The sequence below is a fragment of the Neophocaena asiaeorientalis genome, unplaced genomic scaffold, assembly GCF_003031525.2.
Source record: "Neophocaena asiaeorientalis asiaeorientalis breed wild unplaced genomic scaffold, Neophocaena_asiaeorientalis_V1.1 scaffold123, whole genome shotgun sequence".
Taxonomy (NCBI): Eukaryota; Metazoa; Chordata; class Mammalia; order Artiodactyla; family Phocoenidae; genus Neophocaena; species Neophocaena asiaeorientalis.
This window is the reverse complement of record NW_020173666.1, coordinates 314,097-340,191: the sequence shown is the minus strand read 5'-3', so window position 1 is coordinate 340,191 and position 26,095 is coordinate 314,097. Positions and strand designations below refer to the sequence as shown.

The window sequence follows — 26,095 nt, the reverse complement described above, 5'->3', positions numbered from 1 at the left end:
ATGGTCATATATATATATATATATATATATATGAATATTATTCAGCCATAAAAAAAGAAGGAAATTCTTCCATTTTCAACAGCATGGCTGGACCTCAACGGTGTTATGCTAAGCAAAATAAGCCAGGGAAAGACAAATACTGTATGATCTCCCTTACATGTGGAATCCAAAAACATCGAACTTGTAGCAGGTGGCTTTGATGGGGAAGGTTTATGCAGGCTTTGTGGGCCCAGGCAGGAGCCAGCTGAAGCACAAGAGAAAGGGAGGCTCATCTTGAGCAGTGGACCACACTCGCCGGCCCAGTGCTGGCTCCATCCTCTCCTGGGCACTGCTTCCAGATGGAAGATTCCCTGGTATCTCCTCCATTCATTGCATCACTCGTGCACCTCCAAAGGGGGCAGCGTATCAAGTCCAAACGCCTTCAAAGCCCTATATATTTTGACTTCATTTTTATTGCTTTCATTTCTTTCCTTGCACTCCCTTAATAATCACCCCACCCCCATCAGTTGGTTTTCTCACTCACGACCTAAGCCTATTCCTACTCTTTCCCTGAGATGATCTGCTCACTCTTTTTAAATATTCTCTATCGTTAAGGCAAGTTTAAGTTTCATCCCCCTGCTGTTACCACAATTTCTATTCTTTCACATGTTGATCACTTCTCTGAAGGAATCTACCAAAGATAGAACAAACTGAACACTCAAAAAAACATCCTTTGTAGTAAGGATCGACAGATTTTTTCTTTAAAGAGCCTGAGGGTAAATATTTTAGCCTTTGTGAGCCACTTACATCTCTGTCACATATTGTTTATTTTTTAATCCTTTAAAAATATAAAAACCATTCTTAGCTGACCACTTCTAGCTGTGGACTGCCAACCCTAGCTCTATAGAATCAAACACTTAATGGGCCACCAGTAAAGAAGAACAGATAAAAATAGCTTAGTGCTTAGTGAGCGCTTAATGATATGCCAGGTATTTAACAGGGGTTATATTATCTAATCTCATTTAATCCTCACAAAATCCTTTTGGGTTAATTGCTATAATTCCCTGTATTTTACATATGAGGGAACCGAAGCATAGAAAGTTTAAGTATCCTACCCAAGATCACATAGCTAGTGATTTGTATTATGATCACACAGTAGTTGATTGAGAAATAATAATTAGTTGATCGAGAGAGATGTTTGAGACCATATGTCTGGTTTTTTGGGGGGGAAATATGCTTCCTTACCCATGTTACTAATATCCACAAGGCGTGTTAACACTGGAAATGTGTTTACATAATTATGTATATATTGCAGTTTTTGTGGGATACAATACACATTTTCCTAGGCCTACATTCATTCTCAGCTTTCTCGTTTCATCAGTGCATCCCTGGATATCGGGCTGAGGAAGCAGTGGAGATGTTAAAGACCTTCTACAAACAAGAAAATCCAAATGGTCAGTTTTCCGCTACTGTATGTGTGTACTTCACTTAAATCAGTACGAAGAGAGTCTGCACGGGCCTACCTCTTCATTTTCTCCTTTTCTTTTCTATTCTTTTCACAGCACCAAAATCAAAGGTTCGGAAAAAGGAATGTCAGAAATCCTGAACTTGTTCTAATGAAAGACTCATGTTCCTGGACGACATTCTTGGACAGAAAGCTGTTGACATTGTTGAATCGTATGTTTATATATTGTCCTTAATCCATGGGAAAATGGTTTTTCATCATTTGCTCTGTTAAGGGAACAAATTAGCACTTTTAAAAAGTCTGACAACTGCAAACAACTCCTAGATTTTCCACAAGCTGGAAGAACATTTTTAAGAAGGGGAAAAATTAAAGATTGACGTTTTAGAAATTAGTAAGCAGTGCCTGCTCTTCCTGCCAAAATTGTTATGCTCGGTCCAGGGAAGTGCTGACTTTCAGAGGATGTGTATATCGGGCCTCAGTTACCTGGTGTGTCTGCATGGAACGCATTGCCCTATGGACACCTGGTCTAGGTCTGGCCTTTCAGACTCGGACCCTTCATTCTTGGCAGTCACTATGTTCTCCCAGGGTGTGGGGGGCAGGATGTGACTTCCTTGGAAATTGTATATGAATCATATACATATAGACCGTGATTCTGTGGTCCTTAGAGCAGACTTTTGCTTTTATAAAGCATTTAGAGAAAATACATACTGTTAAAACAAGTGCTTAAGTATCATTTAAAAATTACAGCATACTGCTAGTGTAAAATCTTATTTATGCCTTCTTTGAAGATGAATAGTCTTAACAGTAAAAGAAATGCAGAAATGGACAGCTCCTTCTTTGTTTATTGAACAGCTAAACTGTGCCAGGCTCTGTTCGTTCGCTGAAGCAGTGAGCAAAACAAAGAATCCTGCCCTCATGGAGCTCATATTCTAGCAGGAGGAGACAGATAATGAGCATAACACATTACACAGTATGTTAGAGGGTGATAAAAATTATGGCAAAAAGAAACAGAACGGGGTAGAAGGGGTGGGCGTGCCATTTGGTGGTGGGAATGCTGGTTGCAGAATTATGGTTAGTTTCATCTGAAATCAAGCACAATTATTTCTCTTTATAAAAATCCAGATTTAGAATTTAAAATCTAAAATGTAAAAGGACTTCCCTGGAGGTCCAGTGGTTAAGACTCCTCACTTGCACTGCAGGCGGCAAGGGTTCCTTCCCTGGTCAGGGAACTAAGATCCTACATGCCGTGCGGCGCGGCAAAAAACAGAAAGCAAAACTAAAATGTGAAAGTGTCAGCACAACCCTCAAAGGGTATCCACAGCAGGAAGTCCCAGGTCTCCATGCTTCCTGACTGCGGCAGGGGTTGCCTCTGATGAACTGCAGCTTTGCAGAGCCATGCTGGGATGCTCTGCATCTGCCCAGAAGGGGGCCTCGCTGTTCCACCAGAAGCCCAGCTCCAGGCCCTGGAGGGCAGCTCCTCAGTTGCATTTCTTCAGTGGATTTATTTCCTTGATGCAAAGCATCTGTATTTGTTGGTTCTGCCATTTGAGCGATGTCTCTGACTTGTTTGTTTTGAATTACATTACAGGCTGGAATGTAATTGTGGTAAAGTATTTTTATATTGCCAAGAGTAGCAGTTAATCACAGTTACATGCTTCAGAGGATTTATAATTGCTTGGTTTTGTACATGTGTGTTTTTATCTGCATTTAAGAAGTTTTACGGAGAAGAATATGCATGATTTTAAATCTATAATAATGTTACATGTACCTTCCCTTCAATTTCACCTACTTTAAAAATGATCTTCTCATTAAATTTTAGTGCTTTGACTAGGTTATTCCTTTTTGCCATTGGTCATGATTCATTTCTGCTTCTTATGCTTTTCTGCAAGCAGACTTCATTGCACTTATTGTCTTCGTGTCATTTTCTTGGGGATTATTGGTAGATAAAAACCCTGGGAACTTTTTTCTGGGGAGTACCACCCTTTAAGTTCAGCCAAGCATCTTATGTCAAGTAGGTTCTTGGTAAACATTTGTTAAATAAAATTATTGATTGAAATTTAGGGAAAAATTAATAATAAGGAGAATATCTGGGATAAAAAGCCAAAGCCAAATAGTACCTGGGTATTTTACCCCAGAGATAGTCACTACTAAAAGGATCAAGAAAATAATAAAACTAAAAAGAGGGAAGGACAGAAAAGACTTACCATTATATATATGTTCTGTCTTTGCTGTGTTTTGGAGAATGGGTAAGTATTCCAAATTCCTAAGGATGGCTGAAAATTTTAATTTTGGTTATTACTTTTTGGATTCTCTTTCCAGTGATCGACTTACAGAATAGTCTCTCCTAAATTTTTGGTCTTAGGCACAGTTCCCTCCATTGCTTTGGGGAACAATCAGTTTGGATGGAGTACTGAAGATGGGAGGTCAGCACCTCAGCACTGATACAGGACCATTGTGGGCTCACAGATATGAAGGCTGTGGGATTTTGACAGCAGTTAGGCAGTGGTGGTGAGGAGTTGAGGATGTTTGATGAGGTGATCCTGCTTCCTGAGTGGTATATTCTCTAGCTACTTAGATGTGGCTTAAAATATTGAAATGCTGCAGTTAGAAAGATTGAATCCAATTGATTGATACTGATGTAGTGTGTCAAAGAGACCAGCTGAGAGGCTTGTTTTGTGTATGACATAATTCTGCAAGCTGTGGGATGCACAGAGGTTTTAGAATCACAGCCTTGTTTGGAGAAATTGGTGGGAAACGATTGCATCTAAGTTGCTGGAGTACCCAATGTTTACTGGTCTGTGCACCGGACTCTGCTGAGAATGGGTGGTGTGTAATGCTTTGGCACCGTCAGTCACTGATAAAAGATCATGTTAAAATATCTGTGTTTTCTTGTGACTTGGCACTCTCCCTTACTGTGTTGTATTTGGAATATCATGGAGAGAAAATAGATAGCCAAGAACTCCAACGTAGGCAAGAACTGTTAAATTTTCTTTAAACTCTGTTTGGAAATAACTTCAAACTTAGAGAAGAGTTGAAGAAATACCTATATATCCCTTATTCCTTAAACCTATTAACATTTTATACCTTTAGATTTATCATTTGATATCTATTATTCTCTCTATATAGAAAATATGTATATATAAATACATATATTTCAATATATGTTTTTCTGAACCATTTAGTAGAAAGTTATATACATCATACATTCTTATATAATTCTCATATAATCATGGTATAGTTATTGACATCAGTAAATTTAACATTGATATAATACTTTAATATACCATTTGTAGTCCAGTTTTGTCTGTTGACCCCTTCACCTCCTTTAGAGAATTTTCCCCACCCCCCTGCAATATCAGACCCATTCTGAGGTCACATATTGCATTTGATTTTCATGTATCTTTCGCTTCTTTTATTCTAGAACATTTCCACAGCCTTTCTTTGTCTTTTGTGACATTGACATTTTAAAAATAATACAACCCTTCTGCTCCACCTCCTTTCTTTTTATTTTTTTATAATGGTGTTTCCTCATGATTAGATTCAGGTTTTGCATTCTAGGTGATATTATGTTCTTCTCAGAGTGTCGCATCTGGAGGCCCCTAAAGGCCATCTGTCCCTCGCTGGTGATGTTAATTTTGGTTACCTGGTGAAAGTGTTATCTGATTTCTTCGCCAAATAATTATTGTTTTTTTTCCCCTCCCTTGCAAAGAATATGCAGTCTGGGGAGAGGAACTGTTACACATTTTTTAAAAGAAAATGTATTCAACATTGATGAAAAGGAGGGGGAAGAAAATTAATGACATATATTTCAAACCAACTGTTAAATTATTTGATTGTGTTCCTCCTCTTTTATTACGTCTGCCAAAATTTATAAAATTCTTTACAAATTCTTTTCCTAATATTTTAAATAGGGATGTCTTAAAAATCAAAAGGCAGCCTCAGAAATAAGTTCTCTCCTAATCTTTTCCTCAGCAAAAGTAACAATTATATCAATTTAATTATATATCTGATAAGATAGAGTTTTGGGAAAATAGGTCTAAGCTGTTTCTGGTTTCACAGATGGCCTATAGTGATCCGAAAGGATCTAGGTAGGTAGTCATTTGGCCATAAAATGTGAATTCTCTTGGGTTTCCATAGAGATATCTAGACTTAAAATGTTTTAAGCACTGCTACTTTCAAAATGACTGTCAGTAAAAATAGCAAAAGCCAAGGCTCTTTTTGAAAAGAAATTAAACATTTTTTTTAAAGTAGTGAGAGTCCTGGTTAAAAATCCACGTTGAAGCCAAAGCTTGTCCTTCCTAGTCATTCTGCATCAGCTGGCCTTGAATAGCCCTGGGGAGAAGAGCCATCAGGAACTGCTTTCCCTGCCTTTTGGCAAAGGAATGAGACTACATTGACTTCATCTATGAAGACAACTGCCAACTATTTTCTTACTCCGTGAACTGTTAATTGTGCGTGGTGAGGAAAGGGGTGATGGGTGACATTATTTTTGTGCTAAGACTGGCATGTGTTTTTGTGCTAAGACTGGCATGTGTTCCGGCAAAAGTTTGACATCTTCAGTATCTTTGTTTTTTCAAGTTGAGCGAATAAAAACAGGCTCGTGGGATTATTTCTCACCTGATTTGTAAGTGACCACTGGGCTCCATACCATGTGTCCATGACTACTAGGGAGACTAGGTTGAAGAAGCATGAACTTGGAGGTCTGGAGCAGGGGCCGGAAAACCCAGCTTGCTGGCTGTTTGGGAACAACTCACAGGTTGAAAATGGTTTTACATTTTTAAATGGTTAAAAAAAATCAAAAGGAGATTTTAGTGACCCGTGAACATGGGAAGTTCAAATGCCAGTGTCCATAAATTAAGTTTTGTTGGAACATAGCCATGCCCATTTGTTTCTGTATTGTCTGGGGCTGCTTCTGTGCTATAGTGGCAGAGTCAAGTAGCAGTGACAGAGACCTGTGGTTCCCACAGCCTAAAATGTCCAGTGTCTGGCCCTTTAAGAAAATGTTTGCTGCCCCCTGCTCTAGAGAATATGAAATGTTGAGGTTGGATTTCTAAGGTGCTTATTCAAGTTCTGTGACTTTGGAACTGAGTCATGTGGTTCATTGCGCAGCTGTGGTGAATTGCTTCGGTACCGTGATTCTTTTTTCAAGTCGGTTTATGAATATGAAAGAGAGATCCAGAATACTAAAATATTTACCCTGGCTTAGGGTATTTTGTTTCCTTACATACACTTTAAGGGAGTGGCAAGGAGAAAAGATAATTTATCATTTTATTTGGGTTTAGACTAAAAAAGCCCATTTTATTCATGATCATCATATAAAAAAGATTATCAAGTATTTATCACTTTTACTATAATGTCAGAAATCTATTGGACCCTTTTAAAAAGCAGGACTTAAACAGAAACGACCTCTATACCATCCCCATCACTGTGCCTTTGTCAGTTTTCTTGGGGAACAGGCTTGGTAACCCTTTGGTGCTAGAAAAGACAAAAAATAAACATTTATTAGGTATTGTGTGTATTTGTGTGTGTGTGTGTGTTTGTGTGTTTTAACCCAGCATTGAGTTCAGGACAAAGCCTTATGCATAACAGACAGATACTATGTCTTAATTCTAAATTGCATAGTAAAGAAGTCTTTGAGGCAGACTTGATGGAGAAGGAGGGACACTAGCTGTGCCCTGAAAGGCAGGTAGGATTTGGGAAGGCAGGTGAGAGGGTGAGGGCTGCATATGCGATACTAGAGTAGGGGAAAAGCAGTGATGTGAAGATCCAGGCCAGGAATGCTTGGGCCAGATTACAAAGATCCCCTACTTCTTTCCGAGAAGGAGTCTTTTTTTGCAGTATGCGGGCCTCTCATTGTTGTGGCCTCTCCCGTTGCGGACCACAGGCTCCGAACACGCAGCCTCAGCGGCCATGGCTCACGGGCCCAGCCACTCCACGTCATGAGGGATCTTCCCGGACCGGGGCATGAACCCATGTCCCCTGCATCGGCAGGTGGACTCTCAACCACTGCGCCACCAGGGAAGCCCGAGAAGGAGTCATTTTTCATTCTCTTTCTGATGTGAGTGATTTCATACTCCTCCTGGAGTATGAGTGGTTTGGGGTAGGGGATTGCCAGGGAGCAAAGGTTCTGATCCTACTGTCACTGAGGAATCACACATCACTAGGCAGGATTTGAGTTGTGGGCACAGAATGTGTCAGTAATAGATGCTAACATTTACATTGAATGTGTACCAGGCTCTATTCATATGTTACTTCAGTAATCCTCATATCAACCCTAAGAATCAGTACTGTTATCATCTCCGTTTTACATCAAGGAAACTGAGGCACAGGGAGGTTAAGTAACCTGTCCAGGGTCGCAGAGCACTAAGTGATTGTATCAGAATAGGCTTGTTTATGCCACAGGAACAGCCCTTACATTTTAGTGGCTTAGAACAAAGCTTTGATTCTCTTGTGCTTTACTTCTTGTCCATCTCAGGTCAGGTCAAGGGCTTAGGCCACCATCTGGGACATCATCAGTCACGGTGGCAGGGAGATGAGCAAATGGCGAGCAGGGCTCTTGCTTTGGAGCAGGGCTTCCCACTTGAATGTGCGTGTGCATGGCCTGGGGAGCTTGTGAGGTACACATCGCGAATCAGGAGGTCTGGGGTGGGCCTGAGATTCTGCATTTCTAGCAAGCTTCCAGGTGGGTCCTATACTGCTGGACCATGGGCCACTTGAGTAACGAGGGCTTACTGACTTTGCCCAGAAGTGAATCATCACTTCTCACATAGGAATTAAAGTAAGTCACACAGACACGCCCAACTTCAAGGTGGCAGGAGATGTAAGCCACCATCTACCTCAGGAGGAGGAGAATAGGAGTATTTGTGAACAGCCCTAATGAAGAGCAAAAAAATGTGAAGTTAGGATTTGAATTCAGGCAGGCTGTCTCCAGAGTGCGTGCATTTTTTTTTTTTAAAGGTTTCGGTTTTCACATTTATTTTCCTAGATTTGATTTTATTTTTTAACCATTTAAAAAAATTGAATTGTAGTTAATTTACAATGTTGTGTTACCTTCAGGTGTACAGCAAAGTGATTCAGATATATCTACATATCTATATCTATTCTTTTTCAGATTCTTCTCCATTATAGGTTATTACAAGATATTGAATATAGTTTCCTGTGCTATACAGTGGGTCCTTGTTGTTTATCTTTTATATACAGAAGTACATTCTCTTAATCATCATTCTGTACAATCATAGGTGTGGGTCTATTCGCTATGGAGAAAGGGCAGCACGGTGGTAGACAGCCAGTCAGGGTAGCCCTTGAGACTGATAGGTTGCTGTCAACTTGTGTGACAAGTGTCCGGTGTCCCAGGCAGCTTTGTGTCAAAGGCAGCAGTTCTCAACATGGTGTCGCAACTCTGAAATGTTTCAATGCATTTTTTTCTTAATAACGTGCTGACATCTCTGAATTATTTATTTTTGTTCGAAGCATACCTTAGAGTGGATTCAAGCCTTTCCCGATTATACTCTCTCTCATCTAATATTGTGCCGTGCTTTCTTGTTTTGGAGAAAGGGTGGGGTTAAAGCCAGTATTCAGGGAATTGTGCATGATCCTGGGAACGCCCACGGGTGTGTGTCCATATACCATTCATCATGTGTGTTTGTTGCAAAGTGCTGGAGTTGCTGGTCTGGAGGAGTCCTAGGCTTGTGGTCAGCACAGCAAACTCAATTCCCAACTGGCGGTGGCTGAGAAGCAGCTTCTCTGAGCCTGCAGCCTGTGCCCATTCCTAGAAACTTCTGAGATGGTCCTTGACAATTGCCAATTGTGGGAATGAATGGTGGATACCAGGTCCACGTTAGAGTCTTTTATTTTATTTTATTTTTTTTGTGGTACGCGGGCCTCTCACTGTTGTGGCCTCTCCCGTTGCGGAGCACAGGCTCCAGACGCGCAGACTCAGCGGCCATGGCTCACGGGCCCAGCCACTCTGCGGCATGTGGGATCTTCTCGGACCGGGGCACGAACCCGTGTCCCCTCCATCAGCAGGTGGACTCTCAACCGCTGCGCCACCAGAGAAGCCCACGTTAGAGTCTTTAAATGGAGAAGAGAGACCTGAGTTCCTTACAGCACAGAGCCAAGTGAACGGCACACCTCCTTTGACCTTCCAGAAAGGTCACAGAAAGCACCCCAGCCCACTTTGCAGCCTGTTTCCAGGCTGAAGTGTAGACAGACTATTCAGAAACATCGGTTTCAGCAAGGCCCTGTCTGCCTTATGGAAAACCTGACTTGCAGATGATACTTGGAATGAAATGATTGTTATTCCGCCATTAAAAAAAATCCTCCCAAAAGGGAGACAGAGGTACATTTCAGTTTTACACAATAAGAGATAAGATTTCAGAATTAACCCATTACACTAGTTGATTCAGTCAGCAATTTCACTAAGCATGAGGGAGAAAATGGGCCTTGACAGCTTTTCTCTTGGAAAATCAAGTTAGCCATGTTGAAAAATGCTTTCACCCCTGTCCACCTTATCTATCATTAATCATGGAACGAACTGGAGAAACCAGAGTTTCTCCAGAGACACTTTTGTCACATAATGCACGTAGTTCAATTAAAATATGCAGATTAATGCAAAGTTAATAATTAAGGGCACATAAGAAACAAAGTCTTGCTCTTTTTATTAATTACTTAGACGGGAAACCTACAGTATGACTTTCTAAAATTAGTGGAACAGAGTTCTATGGCTCGATCATTCCAATCCTAGTCCTAGAAGGTACTACTAATGATCTTTCTTGGCTGTTAGTGCCCTTTGGAAAAAGACCTATTCCTCCATCAGTAATCCTGACTTCACAGGAAAGTACTTTCAACTTTTAATCTAGTCTGAACTGGCATTGCTAGAAAGCCATTTCTTTCAATAACATTTCTATATTGGAGGCCTAAGTAACTTAAGGATGTCAGCTTGATTTTTGTATCAACGACGTCACCATCCTGATTCAAATGCTAAACAATTTCAGGAAGGATGAAATTTCTTCCTGACCTGAGAGGAAACCCATTTTCTTAGTGATGAGCTCTGCTGACATGACAGTCTGGGGAACCCAGCATGCCTTGCACCTTTATTGGTGGATTTCCTCCTCAGGTAAGCCTGAGACAACACACCGTGTTTTTTCTTTTTATCCTAAGCCCATTTTATCAACTTCATCAACCTCAAGTATTACTTTACTCTTCCCTTCAAAGTCTTGGAGGCTCCATGAAATCTTTTCCAATGACTCCAGCCCACAATGACCATTTTCTTCAAATTCCTACTTAGTGTCACATAGTTTAATACTCATTTGGTGTCTAATTACAGTAATTAGATTGTAATCTCCTTACAAGCAAGGATTTAGCCCGATGCTAGGCCCAGGGGCGGGTTTCGGTCAATGCTTTCGGAGTGATGGATTTGCAGTTCTGGATGGTGTCCAGGCAGCAGGACAAACGTGCGTATTAGCACTGCCGAGAGAACGCCGTGTCGAGAGAACGCCGTGTCGGCTGGCTGAGTGTGCCCTCTATCTCTGAGCGCTTTGGTGGATCGCTACCAGGCAGCTGGGCAGCCCAGGTAGCGTGACTTAGACCCCTGGCGATTTCCTCCAGCTCTTCTCTTCTCATTCGGACTGGGGCTCAAAGATTCCCGTTTCCAGGTTTGAGAAGTCAGGAGGACAAAGCAGGAGAGGGGCAGAGAGGTAAAACATTTTAGATTTGCTTTGCTAGTACCTAACCTTCCTGTGGAGACATCACAAATAAAACGAGGACACATTGCACATTTCAGAGCGAGGAAAATGTTGAGCAGAGATTGATTTATATAACTCTTTTTTTTTTTGCTAGATTAGTCCAGAAGCTGGATTAATATTTTAATCATATTCTCTTGAGAGGAAAAGGCAGCTGGTGAAATTGTTGGAGGTGACACGCCAATCTACATAGAAACCAAGTGTGGCTTGGAGACCACCATGGAAATAATAACTTCAGTCATTAAGTGGATAATGAAAGGAAGAAAGAAACCAGATAAGTTTTCCGGTTCAAGAAGTTATTTTTATTATAAACTAACCTTAGGGAGACCATAAGCTTTATTATTATTTTAACATTTAAATTCAAATACTGATGGATTTATCTTCTCACTGCTGATTACTCTTGGCAGCAGCAGAGTTAGCAATGAGGGCTATAGAACATCTTTCATCTTTTTATTTTTAAGTTGCCATTTTAATTGTGTACATAAGCTCAGTTGTGCAGGCAAAGCATGGCAAGGAGCACACAGTGTCACAATTCATGTCGGGTTTGTTTTTTTTTTAATTTTAGAATTTTATTATATTTTTATACAGTAGGTTCTTAGTAGTTATCCACACAATTCGTGTCTTGATACACAATTTCTCTCTCCCCATGAACTTGGCTTTCCAAGGCTGGAATTCTGACAGTTGGTACAAAGTCACTGGCATCCTGAAATCTAAAGGAAGAGGTCTTTTTCTCTCTCTCTTGCTCTCTTTTGTTTGTTTCCTTGCAGACCTGGATGATGCCAAATCTTCACAATGGGTCTGTAGCTGGCAATGGCAATAAGTGTCTGGAATATGCTCTGGGAAATGCAATCTTGTGCTTGGTAACTGCCCTCAGGTGGAAATTGATGCTTAGGTTATTACTGGGAATTTGTTTGTGCTTTAGAATTTTGTGGGATTAAGGCTGATGCTGTGATATTCTCATTTGTTCTGTCGACCCTTAGGTATTTCAGAAAAGAGGGAAATGAGAGTCTTAGGGTTGAAATGATCAAACTTTGGAGGTGCTAAGGCTCTATTCCAATTATACTGGCAGATGGCCCAGCGTGCAGATTCTACCCAAACGCCCAAAAACCATCTCTTCTGCCTGGAACTGAGTTAGTAGAAGGAAATAGGGCAGGGCAGAATTTTGGACTGAAATTTCTCTGTGGCAGCAACAGACTGAACTGATGACAGGAGAAAGTTTGTATTGTTAACTTTTACAAGGTGACAGTCAATTTCAGGAATTTTACAGGGCTGGAGTATTATTTGGGCTATACTTTCATCTGGTGCTTATCGTTCACACTGCCTGGTTGGATAGCGTAGCTGAGCAGAATCCAAGATGAGAAAGAGAATGGGGTCTGACGGTGGCATTGGGGCTAATGTAATTAATGTCCTGACCTGTTCAGCAGCTTTGGGGGCTACAATAGAGAAGCAGTCATAAAAACCGTGAAGGAATGAAGTAGCAACTCCTTGACTCCTGGATGATATGGAGGAAGAGAATTTAGGAGAGGATATGGAAGAAGTGCCTCCATGAAGGAGAGGGTAAGACTTTCTTTGGCTTCTGTCCTGATCTCCTTTTCCTAAGGAGGACAGCAACTCTCAGAGTAGACTATGGCTCCCATGGTTAATTTCACTGGATTAGTAAGAGAAACAGCCAAAAAAGGAAGAATGTTGGTGTCTAAAAGAGAGCAAGTCACTTGTCTATTCATGTTACTGGTTGGTTAGGTGAAGAGCATTGATTTGCCTTTGTGCTAATGGACAGAACTGCAGTGTGAAGTTAGAAGTCACTTTGGACTCTTTCTCATAACTCTTTTTTTTTTTTTGCGGTACGCGGGCCTCTCACTGTTGTGGCCTCTCCCGTTGCGGAGCACAGGCTCTGGACACGCAGGCTCAGTGGCCATGGCTCACAGGCCCAGCCACTCCGTGGCACGTGGGATCTTCCCGGACCGGGGCATGAACCCATGTTCCCTGCATCGGCAGGCGGACTCTCAACCACTGCGCCACCAGGGAAGCCCCCTCTTTCTCATAACTCTTATGAGAACTAGGTGAGATAGCTTGGGAGCCGCTGAGAAACATCACTCTCGGCATTCATCCAGGCCTTGTATCTTCTTCTCTCTCATGAGTGTGGCTTTTCCTCACCTTGGAGTATAAAATCTGAGATTCAGTTTTTGTTCTGTACTTAGGATGGATACAGATAGCTCAATACTAATGGGCTGTTTTGTATCCAGGCCAACTAGGCTCACCTGGTTAGATAGCGGCGTTCTCTAGCATGGTTAGAAGTGGAGCTGACAGAACACAGACTCATCTGTTAGAATAACTAGTAATTGCTGATATTTACTGACTTTATTGTGTGCCAGGCATGGCTGTAAAAGGCTTTGCAGCTGTTATGTGATCCTTGCAGCAACCTGCGGTGGTTACTGTTCTTTTTCCCACTTAAGGAGTGAGTTAATGTACGCAGAGTTTAATGTGCTCAAGATGGCAGAGCTAGTAAGGGGCAGAACCAGAATTTAAACTCTAGAGCCACATTTCTTCACCATTATACTGAACTATTTCAAGAAGATTACCCAAATAGGAAAAGAACCAAAAGGATGAGGACTGTTCTTCCCTGCCCAGCCCTCCGCTGGAGCAAAACTCCGTAACTCGGGTTTATTCACGAGGCTAGCCTTTGGCTTCCCTCAGTAGGTCATGAATTTGAATGTCTGTCTCTACTCTGTGTGTGGTGTTTTGGTTTTGTTTTGTTTTGTATTTTTGAATCTTCCTTGTTTTGTATTTTTGAATCTTTACAAGGTAAATCTTATAGAAGGAAAAGAACTGTTTTGCTTATAAGATCAGATCCCAGGATACTCACAAGCTTAAAAAATACAGCTGGACCATCTGCCTGGTTCTTTGCAAAAACTAGAAGTAAAACTGCATGATTTTGTAAAAACTTTTCAGTGAGACAGATCTTGTTCAGGATCCGCAGATGATTTGCCAATACCTTTGCATATTCTGTAATCCTTTCTCCAAAATAACAGTACCTATTATCACTTTTACTGTTATAATTATCATTCGGTTCTGTACTAAGTGATTTACATGTATCTTCTCACACTGACATGTATGTGATAGGTACTACCATCATGTATCAGTTATCTATTGTCACAGCAATGTTATGTAACAAAACCTCAGTGGCATGCAAAAATAACTATTTATTGCTTATACACGTGGGGTGATTGGCTAAAGAGATCTGCCAGTCTTGGCTGGATTGGCTCATGACATGTAGGATTTGGCTCACTGAAGACTGATCTAGCCTGGCCTTGGCTGGGATAAATGGGGCAATCCAGCTCCTCCATTTGTATCTCCTCCTCCAATGGCCTGGGCTGGGCATGTTCCGTTGTGACCGGAGAGCTGCAAGCTCTGAACAAGCCTAATTGCATAAGTCCATTACAGCCTTCGTGCAACATGTCTGTTAATATCTCAGACATGTTGGTTAAAGCAAGTCACATAGTTAAATGTAAGGATGTTAAATAAGTCATTCCATCCCTGTAGAGAGCATTGGAAAAAGGCAGGGCAAAAGGTATAGATATAAGAAATGATGAACAATTGGGCCCATTTTTGCAATCTAGGACATGTTCGCTTTTTCAGATGGAGAACATGAGGCTTAGACAGTAAGTGTCTTGCCTAGGGTCACATAGATATATGAAGTGACAGAGCTTGAATTTGAACCTGGGTTTGTCTTTTCTCAAAGCTGGAGCTCTTAATGATGTACTATAAATGCAAGCTTTGGAAACTAGATATGCCTCCAACTCCTTTCCAGATATAAGCCATCATTTAACTCCCTCATTATGCCTTTTAACCAATGAAGACAGAATGCAGCTGTTGATATTATATCATGAAAATGCGGTGAGGAGTAATTAGTGTTAGTAAATTCTCTGAAAAAGTGCTAGGTATTGTGATCAAAGAAACACACAGACTTTTAAATCACTGCCTGACCTCATTTTACATTGTGTAGTCTTTCAGATCTCTCTTACCTGCCATAGTTTAGAAATGTACTGAGTATAACATTTCTTAATATTCTCACTCCTCTCTGCCTCAAATCATCCTAGCAATGCCCCAATCTACCTATACTAGCAGTAATTATACTTGAAAGTTATACCCTATACAAATTGCTTTTACAAAAATGACAGTAATATCTTTAAGATTGTCCGGAAAGTTGTATGTTTTAACAGTTGATAAATGTGGACTCTTAGCTGATAGAAAATTTAGTCTTTATATCAACTGCCCTTTCTTTTTTTTTTTTAAATAAATTTATTTATTTATTTTTGGCTGCATTGGGTCTTTGTTGCTGCACGTGGGCTTTTCTCTAGTTGTGGTGAGTGGGGGGTACTTTTTGTTGCGGTGTGCGGGCTTCTCATTGCGGCGGCTTCTCTTGTTGTGGAACACGGGCTCTAGGCACGTGAGCTTCAGTAGTTGTGGCACTCGGGCTCAGTAGTGTGGGCCTTAGAGTGCAGGTTCAGTAGTTGTGGTGCACGGGCTTAGTTGCTCTGCAGCATGTGGAATCTTCGCGGACCAGGGCTCGAACCCTTGTCCCCTGCATTGGCAGGCGGATTCTTCACCACTGCGCCACCAGGGAAGTCCTCAACCGCCCTTTCAACAGATGTGTCCTAGCCTAGTTTTGCTTTGTAACTTGCAGCTACTGTTGTTATTCATTTTATTAAGTCAATTTCATGGCACATGTTTTGAAGAAAGTTGAAAAATTTTATATACTTCTGTTGACCCTAAAAGCAAAACAGCAGAATGGTACATTCAAGCATGCGGCTTGAATGCAACAATGCATTCCTAAAAAGGTAATTTCATGGTGTACCCTTTGGCTCTTGGTCTCTGGTCTTGTCCTGGACCATTGACAATATAACAAAGACAACTTCCTGCTTCTCAGGAAAAGGAATTTTTTATAGAGCTGTGAGGAGCACTGAGGGTCCATCAGGGTCTTTGTGAATGTCCTATAGATCAGTAAGGTTTTGGGGATCACCTTGGCAATTCAGCTTTAGGAAGGGAGAATTTAAAGAAAAGGGAAAATTTGGAGAGAGGTGATACTGTGAAGATGAAGGGACATTGGTTCTGGAATGAGGGGAAAAAACAAGGCTGATAAGTTTCAGTCAACATACAAATGATTGGGGCAGACTGGGAAATTCAATTCAGATTCTTTGTGAACATAAAAATTTGGGGAACTTGAGTATGGGCTGTATCTCTTCATTCTAGCACTTACCACATATATGGCACTCCCCTGCTCTCCCACAAGACCATAAACTCACTTAGGGCAGGGACTGTCACTATGTCTTGAGTGGTGTAATCACAGGATAGACCAATGCATTGCACTTAGCTGCACTACATAAATATTTGTTAATCAAATGTCCCAGAACCAGCTAATACTTCTGTTGTTTTCCTCTAGCAAGAACTCAAAAACTGCCTTTATCTTGTGTAACAGAAGAATAACCCATGAGTTGGATGTAATGTGGGAATTAAATAAAACATAATACCACAATTTATTTAATTGTGTCTGAAGGAAATGTTTCTCATTGTGGTAGAGAGAAGGAAGGAACATCACTGTAAGTCAGGGGACCTGTCTTCTCCTTATTGCTCTGGTTTTGATCTTGGTCACATGATCCATCAGAAGCTTCCCCATTTATATTTGAAAGTTTTTCAGAATTATAAGTGCCAAATTGATACTAGGTACTATCATTATATAAGACACAAGTTAAACTGGAAAGAACTCCAGATACAGGAGCCATGTCTTCTGTCTTTTTTCATCTTGCACATGACTCCAGTGTCTAACTTGGTGCATGGTCAATAGCTGACACTTGGGATGTGTTTATGGAATTAACGAATGATCCTAAACTGCAACACAGAATCATAAAGATGATCTCAAATAGTTATTCTTGTCTCTTTGTTTACAGATTGAGATTTTCACATATGATTATTCATGTAGTTGAATTGTTAAAAACTTCTGTAAGATATATAAATTTGTAAGGCAGAATTTCTGCCCTCAAGAAACTTCCTGTCTCATTGGCACACAAGACTTAATTAGCTCCTCTTCCCTCAAATTAAACAGTAATAAAAGACAATGGGAGGGACTTCCCTGGTGGCGCAGTGGTTGAGAGTCCGCCTGCCGATGCAGGGGACGCGGGTTCGTGCCCCGGTCCGGGAAGATAGAACATGCTGCGGAGCGGCTGGGCCCGTGAGCCATGGCCGCTGAGCCTGCGCGTCCGGAGCCTGTGCTCCGCAATGGGAGAGGCCACAACAGTGAGAGGCCTGCGTACCGCAAAAAAAAAAAAAAAAGGCAATGGGAAAATCCTAGTTAAGTATATTTGGATGTAGGGAGAAACATTTACTCTTGTCAACTTAAGAGAAAAAAAAGCATGGCTCGCAGAAATGAAGGAAATGTGGAAGAGCCACAACCAGGAAGATCAGATCCTACACCTCCCAGGATCTAGGGGGTGGGGCTAGGACACAGGCTCAGCGGGACCCTGCAGCCGGGATGGTTTCGTTCTATCCACTTTCTCCTTCGGTCACTCCATTCAGGATTCTTGTTCCTGGGAGAGAGAATCCCATTGGCATGATTAGGGATAAATGCTCACTCCTTGGCCAAGAAAGAGCCTCTGGGCAAGAATGCATAAAGTGGGAACCGTGTAGTTTCCCGGAGCATAATTTGGGTGCATCTCTGAGATGCAGTGCATCCTACTGGCAGTATTACAAGAGTTCAGAGAAGGGGGATTCTGGTGAGACTTCACAGATGAAAAGGGGTTCAAGCTGGACCTTTAAGGATGGGTGAGAATGACACAAATGAAGAGGAGGGAAGATTTCAGGTATGGCCGCAAGAGGGGTAAAGGTTCAGTGTTAGGATTGACCCTGCATGTTCACCAAAGTTAGGCATGGCAGAGACAGAGAAAACGGAAGTTAGTAAAAAGTCCTTGGATTTGTCTCAGTCGAGAAGTGAGGACAGATACCAGGTTTAAAAGATAAATCAATGATTTGGGCAGGGAAATGTAGAGCTATCTGAATAGAAGATATTCCAGGAAAGTATAAGGGAAGCCTATGTTTTTTTGTTTCTTGGTTTTTTTTGCGGTACACGGGCCTCTCACTGCTGTGGCCTCTCCCGTTGCAGAGCACAGGCTCCGGATGTGCAGGCTCAGCGGCCATGGCTCACGGGCCCAGCCGCTCCACGGCATGTGGGATCTTCTCAGACTGGGGCACGAACCCGCATCCCCTGCATCGGCAGGCGGACTCTCAACCACTGCGCCACCAGGAAAGCCCAAGCCTATGTATTTTTGAAAGAAAATCAGAAAAATAAATGATACACTGGGAGGAGCTTCTGGGTATGAGATTGAGAATCCAAGTGAAGGGGTGAGTCATGAAGAAGGAGGGAGTCACCACTTGTCCAGAGGCTGGAGGATAGGCAGGGGCTGGATGAGGGTGGAGCTATCAGCACAACAATTTAGAAGACACTTGTTCTAAACAGACCAGATCTTAGCCACATAAGGTAAAGGTCACTACTGAGTGAAGGGCAGCAGTGCTGGATGAGGATTCAAAGATGAGGATGCTTTGGAGTATCCAATGTGGTTAGAGTTCTCAGGAATCAAAAAGGGGTCAGTGAAAGATCACAGACAATATCTCTGCCTCCGTTAAGGTTAGCATGAATTTGAGTTGCATTTCCAAATGACTGGATAGAAGCTATTTTGGCTTAATATTCAAAAGCTAGGGTTTCCAAAACTTTGGAGTCGATTTTAAAGATAAGAAAATTTATTCAGGAATGTAGCCTTTGTTCCTAAACTTAAAGGATTATTGGAAATATTTGGAAGACAGCAGATTGACATATTTTGTTTGTGATGGTTTCCTTTGTTTATATAGGGAATAGTTGCCACAGAAGTCTCTTGGTCTCATATCTTTTTCATAAAATAAATGTATCACTAGAAACACCAGACATTTTAGTGTTTGACTTAGCACTGAAATAGCACCAAATAGAATCTGTTTAGCCATTTTCAGCCTTCTTCTGTGCTTGCCCATTATTTATGCTGGAGTTATCTCAAAAAATGGATTAAAGGAGAAAGCATGAACCTACAAGCAATCCTTAACCTCAAATATTTGATCTATGTCATCACATTTAAGTCGTTCAGAATCTGCTTAGAAAAGACAAGTAGGGAGTTTGGCTTCTCTTCACCCCTCTGAAAGAGTCAACATTAAGACTTATTAATGAGCCAGATTCTCCCCATGCCCAAGTCACCCTGTGGTGGCCCTTTCCCCAACTGCTTAAGGCAGTACACAAATAATTGCTTTATGTCATAGATCTGGTTTTACAGAATTAAAAGTAAACCAAAAATCTATCTGCTCCCAAAGAAGTCTATGAATCATGTTTTGATAAAAAAGAATCACCTTTTATTTAACCATTTTTCAGTTTAAAAATGTATCTACCTGTTCTTAAAGGGGCCCTTTAGTATACTGTGTATAATTCTTCACAAGGCATAACCTAGTCATTAATATGGCTAATCCTAACAACCACAGTCACAACCACTGGGCCTCCTATTGATTATGAACTAAGTTCCTTACAAATATTGCCTATTGAATATGGATAATCATAATGTAGATTAACTATAGATAATCATATGGAGTGGGTATTATTATGACGACCCGTGTATGTAAATGTGTAATAAGGACAGTGAGGCTTAGGAAGACTAGGTAACTAGCCTGGTGCCACACAGTTAGTAACTAACAAGGCCATACTTGAGCGTACATCTGGATGGTTCCAAAGCCTCTACCCTTGCACCATGCATTATAGTTTCTTTACTTAATAAATGCCTCTGTGTGTGACATTATGCTAAGTTCTTGACCAGAAACTGGTACCCTTACTTGTTTGTCTTTAATTAAAAAAATTTTAAACTTTTCCTTTTAAGTTAATTTTAAACTTAAAAAAGTTGTACAAACGGTACAAAAATCCCTGTATATCCAGATTCCTCAAAAGTTAATCTTAAAAAGAAAGTTAATCTTACATAATAGAGTACAATGATCAAGATCAGGAAATTAATATTAATACCATTCTATTATAGTATCTACAGAAGTTATTCACATTTCACCAGTTCTCCCACTACTGTCCAGGACCTAAACCAGGATGACATACTGCATTTAGTTGTCACGTCTCCTTGATTTCCTTTAGGGCCAGCCCTACGCTCGCATGACCCTGGGAGCGAATGCTTCTGCGGATTTTGCACCCTAGGGGCTTTGCTTGCTTCATTCCAGTCCCTTTAGTCTAGAACAGCTCTTCAGTCTTTCTTTGCCTTTCACAGCCTTAACCCTTTAAAAAAGTACTCACCAGTTATTTCTGCAGAATGTTCCTTGATTTGTGTTTGTCTGCTGTTTCTTCATGAATAAATTTGCATTGTGGGTTAACCACTATAGAAGTTATGTTGTGTCCTTCTTGGGGCATCGTACCAAGTGGCATGTGATGTTGATTTGTCACGTCGCTTGTGATACTACCTTTGATCATTTGGTTAAGGTATCTGCTAGATTTCCCTACTATAAACTATTTTTTCTTTGCCATTAATAAGTATTTTGCAGGGGAGCTACTTTGAGACTATGTAAATATCCTGTTTCTCATAATACTTTTGCCACTAATTTTATCACTTATTGATCACTCTTGTCTAAAACAGTGATTATTATAGTGTTTGAAAATGGTGACATTCTTTTTCCATCATTACTTCTACATCTATTAATTGGAATTTTATTGTAAGGAAGAGCTTTTTCTTCTTCCCTGTTTATTCAATTATTTATTTATATTAGAATGGACTGATGGATTCTTATTATGTTCTGTGGTTTACAGTCTATTACTATCATTATTTATTTTGTTTGTTCAAGTTTGGCCAAAAAACCCCTTTCCAGTTGGCTCCTGGAGCCTTTTGATTTGTTCCCATCATTTTGTTTTAAGCACTTACTTTCTGGCATCACAGGTTTTCCCAGGCCCATCTTGTACTTTCACTGCCTACCCATGACATGAGCCATTTCTCCAAGGAGCCCTGGTTCATTCTGTTGGAGCACGGTATTCAGAAACCAAGATCTGGGCATTAGGTGTACTTACTGCTGCTGGAGTATCATTGCTTCTAGTTTCTCTCAGAGGAGAGAGCTAGAAACGTATGTGCATATACACATGTTTATATCTATCTGTATATCTATCTTTCTTTATATATAATAAAAACCATTATTTCATAGTGATACCTCCAATTCCATTCGAATACCACAAGGTTTATCCTGAATGCTCTTTATTTGTAACCCCATTCTCTGACAATGATAAAACAGGCTCTCATTAGCCACAATATTTTAATTTATTTACTTAATACTAGAATTCACAGAACGTAATTTCCCATACCCCTATATGTATATTTGTGCATGGTTCATTTTATCTTCAGTTTTAGTGCACGTAGTAAAAATACTGTTTTTCAAAGTAACTGAGGTTTGTTCCTTTTTCTCCTTTGCTTTCTGTATGGTTGTGTTATTCATTTGTTGTTTTACAGTTAGGTTTATTTCTTTGTTTGCCTTCTCTACCAGTTACCAATTTATTGCCCTTCCTCTCCAAATTCACCCTTCATTACTTACTCTGCAATAATGGAGATGGATCCTTTTAAGTATTTCTTTTTTGCAACAAGCATAGTGTTATAATTTGCCAGTGAAGGGCCCTACAGGGACATTGTAGAGAAAGGGATTTCTTTTCCTGGTTCCAGGGTGCTGCTGTTTTGTTATCTTCTCACTCCTGTCACATGGCTACCAGCGGTGTGTGGAAAAACCCAGTGCTGCTTGTCTAGACCACAGTGTCCCTTGGTGAGCTCACTGCCTTGACCCTGGTCCAGTGACCACCTCACTGTGTCCCTCCCAGCATGGACATCACACACTCTGGGCCTCGTGCTGCTCTGCTGATGAATGGGTTTCCAGTGTCCCAACTGCTTCTGTGTGCCAGTCCGCTAGTCGTGGCCACTTGGACCCCAGAGGAGTGCTTTTGGTTTGCTGGCCAGCTGCATTTCCTTCCTGAAAGCTTTGGCTTGCCTGTACCACAGAGGGTTATTTCCTGTTTATCTGGTGACTGTGGAGCTGCTCTGGCCCAGAAAATCCACTAATTTTTAGCATTCGCTGAATCCAATGAGGTCTGAATCTCATCCTCAGGAAAGAGCCCCTTCCAAGTTTGTTCATTCCTTATACTCTCTCTCTCTATGTTAGAGTATTTTTTAGAGTACTGCTTACTCCTTTACAGTTACTCCCATGTTATAGTTTACATTAAATTTCCCTGTTTGAATTAACTGCATGATTTATACCTCCTGATTGGATTCATACATATTTCATTTGGTTTCCCTTTCCCATCCTTGTTGATTTTGTCTCTCTATATGCCTTGAGTAAGTGAATCACTACTATCATTGCCAAAAGTCAGAACTATTTAAAAAGGGTTGCTCAGAAGAGTCAATCCCCTGACCCCATCAGTTCATTCTATCCTCTTCTCATTTCCCCCATCCGTTACAACCCATTCCCACCTGCTCCTTGTATGTAACCAATCTCATTAGTTTCTACTTTAGCCTTTCTCTGTTTCCTTTTGCACTATTAAGCAGATACATGTATAATTTCTTATTTCCTTTTTTCTTTCACGAAGGATAGCATCCTACTGATATTCTTTTATACTTTGCTTTTTGCACTTAATATGTCCTAGTAAATACACCATGCCAGTTCATAGAAATCTTCATCATTCTTTTTTTTACAGCTGCATAGTACTCCATTGTCTGCATATACTATAGTTTATTCAGCTACTCTTTTAATCATGGTTATTTAATATGATTATTTTAAAAAACATGGTTGTTTTCAAACAATGTTGCAATAAATAATCTACACATATATATTTTTGTAGTTTTGGAGATGTATCTTCAGGTTAGATTCCTAAAAGTGGGATCTCTCAGTTGAGGGGTAAGTGAATGAATTGTTTTGTTAGTCATTGCCAAGTTCCCCTCCCAAAGGGCTGTGCCAATTTGTATTCCCATCAGCAATGCGTGAGAGTGCCTGTTTTCCCCTAACCCTGCCAACAGGATATGTTGTCATGCTTTTTGAATTTTTGCTTATCTGATAGGTGAGAAACGGTATAGTTCTAACTTGCATTTCTTTAATTATGAGTTATTTGAATATCTTTTCAAATGTTTAAATGACATATATACATTTTAAAATAAATTTTCTGTTCCTGTCTTTTTTTCTGTTTTTCTCTTGAGTTTGGTCATTTCTCCTTCTTACAGAATTCTTTAAATATTGAGGATATTAGCCCCTTGTCTCTGGTATAAGTTACAAACATTTTTCGTAGCATGTCAGCAGCCTTTTGACTTTTGCCATACAAGTCAATCTATTCTTTTATTTTTTTCCCATATTGGAAGTCATGGTTAGAAAGACTTTCCCTGTACCAAGGTTAAAGAGGAATATACCCATATTTTCTTCCCATACTTACAGAGTTTAAATGTCTATGATCAGATTCCTGATTCATTTAGTTTATTCTTGTGTATGGTGTGAGATAGGTATAGATTTTGTCTTTTTCTGGTAGTTACCCAGTTTTCCCTATTTTTGCCCCAGCAATGTGAGATGCCCTTTGTCACACACTAAATTTCCATATGTATGTGGGTCTCTTCAGGGACTTTTTATTCTATCCCACTGGTCTGTTTGCCTAATCATATGCCAGTATCCAACTGCTTTAGATATAAAGGCTTTATAGCAGACTTTAGTGTTTGGTAGAGCCAGTTTCCCTTAGAGTTATTCTTTTTAATTGATCTCCTGGCTATACTTGCACATTTATTTTTCCATACTCATGTTAATATCAAATTGTCCTTGATAGTTAATATGATTGAATTATGTGATGATAAACTGAGGAAGCAATTCAGGAGCCCAGAGGTACATTGCATCAGCAGTTAATAATTCAGCCAATGGGAGTCCATGGCAGAGAGACTTGGGTCCTAGCATCAGTAGCACAGATGGAGTAAGGAAAGTCGTAGAGGTAGGAGGCAAACACCAGGTAAGATCCATATCCTGGAAATCATGGTTGGCTAGAGCCTCATCAGAAGTTCAGAAGCAGTGGCCAAGCTCAGAAGTTGGCACATCACAGCCTTACACAATTATGGTAAAGAGCCAGCAGTCTCAGTGTGGGAGCCCACAAATTCTGAGTCCACAGGTGAAGTGAACTTAAGTTACTCATTGGGTAGGAAAATTCTCAACTCTCTATTCAAATAACCAACAATATGGCTTTAAAGAGTTTTGTTTAAGTGTATTTATGCCTGACATATTTCTGGAGTAAGCTCTGTCTCATTTTGTTCCTGGGAAATCTAAGTTCCCTCTTGCAGAGTTCAATAATTTGAAACTAAAAGTTTTAAATGCATTTTAAACAGCCACTTTCCCTCCTCTACCCACACATTTACTAAAATAAACAAGGCCACCCTACAAGCCGCTGTTTGATTTGCATAGCAGCGAGAGCTGATGCAAATTCTCACATTTGGGGCTATTTCAGTTTCTGGGATGGCAAAGGGTTTCTTTCCTTAAATAATCTTGGGCATGGTACCTTTTCTAAAGCATGGTTACTGTAAAGTGAAACATTTGAGGAAATAAAGTGTTCATGATAAAAGAAAAATTTTAGATGGTGTCAGGTTTGATTTTTGCAGTAAGAAAACATCACATCCCTCAGTGGAGAGTTCGAATTTGTAGCCTGGAGGTTGGCTATGGCTACAGCCTCACTCCCACCCGCTCCCTGTCACACAGGTCTCCACCAGTCCTGCCCTCCACACACACATGTCACTTTTTCCCTCTCATAAAAAAGCAGGAACTGAAGCCCCTTTCCATACTCTTCTGGGTCTTTTCTCCTTAAAAGCATTAAATTGCCACCTGCTGTGTTTCTCTTTTTTTCCTAAAGTAAATTCAGGAGCTTTGTAATTTTAGCCTAATGTTTGTAAAGAATCCAGCAGAGCATATGCTCATAAACGGGTAAACAATAAACCCTGATTTATCCAACCTGGTGATAAGACTGTGAAGTCAGCTCGGTTTGTCACGTCCTCACCCCTTTCTCCCATGGTACCATCTCATCCTGCCCTATTGCCTGGAGATGTCCAGTGTCTCTGGTTCTGCGTCCAGTTCATGAATATTGTTACGTTAACAAGGGTTGATAATGGCAAATTAACTGGTAAAGCAAATTGGAGGAAAAGGGGAGGGAATTAATATCTATAGAGCATCTACTTTGTCCAAGGCAAAAGTGCTTTAAGTACCTTATTTCATCTAAATATCATACCCCTCCATGAAGTGGGCATTTCTAGCCTCATTTTTTTCACTGTGTCATTCATTAGCCAGATTTTCTCTTGCCTCTGCATGACCCAGAGCCCTTGCTGACTTGTGGTGCCTTCATTTTTTTTTCTTTTTAACATCTTTATTGGATTATAATTGCTTTACAATGTTGTGTGAGTTTCTGCTGTGTAACAAAGTGAATCACCTATACATATACATATATCCCTATATCCCCTCCCTCTTGCCTCTCCCTCCCACCCTCCCTATCCCACCCCTCTAGGTGATCACACAGCACCAAGCTGATCTCCCTGTGCCATGTGGCTGCTTCCCACTATCTATTTTACATTTGGTAGTGTATGTATGTCCATGCCACTCTCTCACTTCGTCCCAGCTTACCCTTCCCCCTCCCCGTGTCCTCAAGTCCATTCTCTACGTCTGAGTCTTTACTCCTGTCCTGCCTCTAGGTTCATCAGAACCTTTTTTTTTAGATTCTATATATATGTGTCAGCATACGGTATTTGTTTTTCTCTCTCTGACCTACTTCACTCTGTATGACAGACTCTAGGTCCATCCACCTCACTACAAATAACTCAATTTC

General features: G+C 40.6%; 1 protein-coding gene across 2 annotated transcripts in view; it reads left to right on the top strand.

Annotated features, from left to right (window-relative positions):
* ADAT2 (adenosine deaminase tRNA specific 2) overlaps window positions 1–26,095 on the top strand; it is a 60,224-nt gene that overhangs the window by 19,314 nt on the left and 14,815 nt on the right. Inside the window, exons 5-6 of one of the 2 annotated variants that reach the window (XR_003003594.1) lie at window positions 1,361–1,433; window positions 1,542–1,656. Coding sequence is in view for 1 of the 2 variants with exons in the window: in XM_024747886.1 (XP_024603654.1) it covers window positions 1,361–1,433; window positions 1,542–1,585 (117 nt within the window). In the remaining variant the exon portion in view is untranslated. Of the gene's footprint in view, window positions 1–1,360; window positions 1,434–1,541; window positions 1,833–26,095 lie in introns of those variants that run through there. The other variant, XM_024747886.1, reaches the window with a different exon arrangement.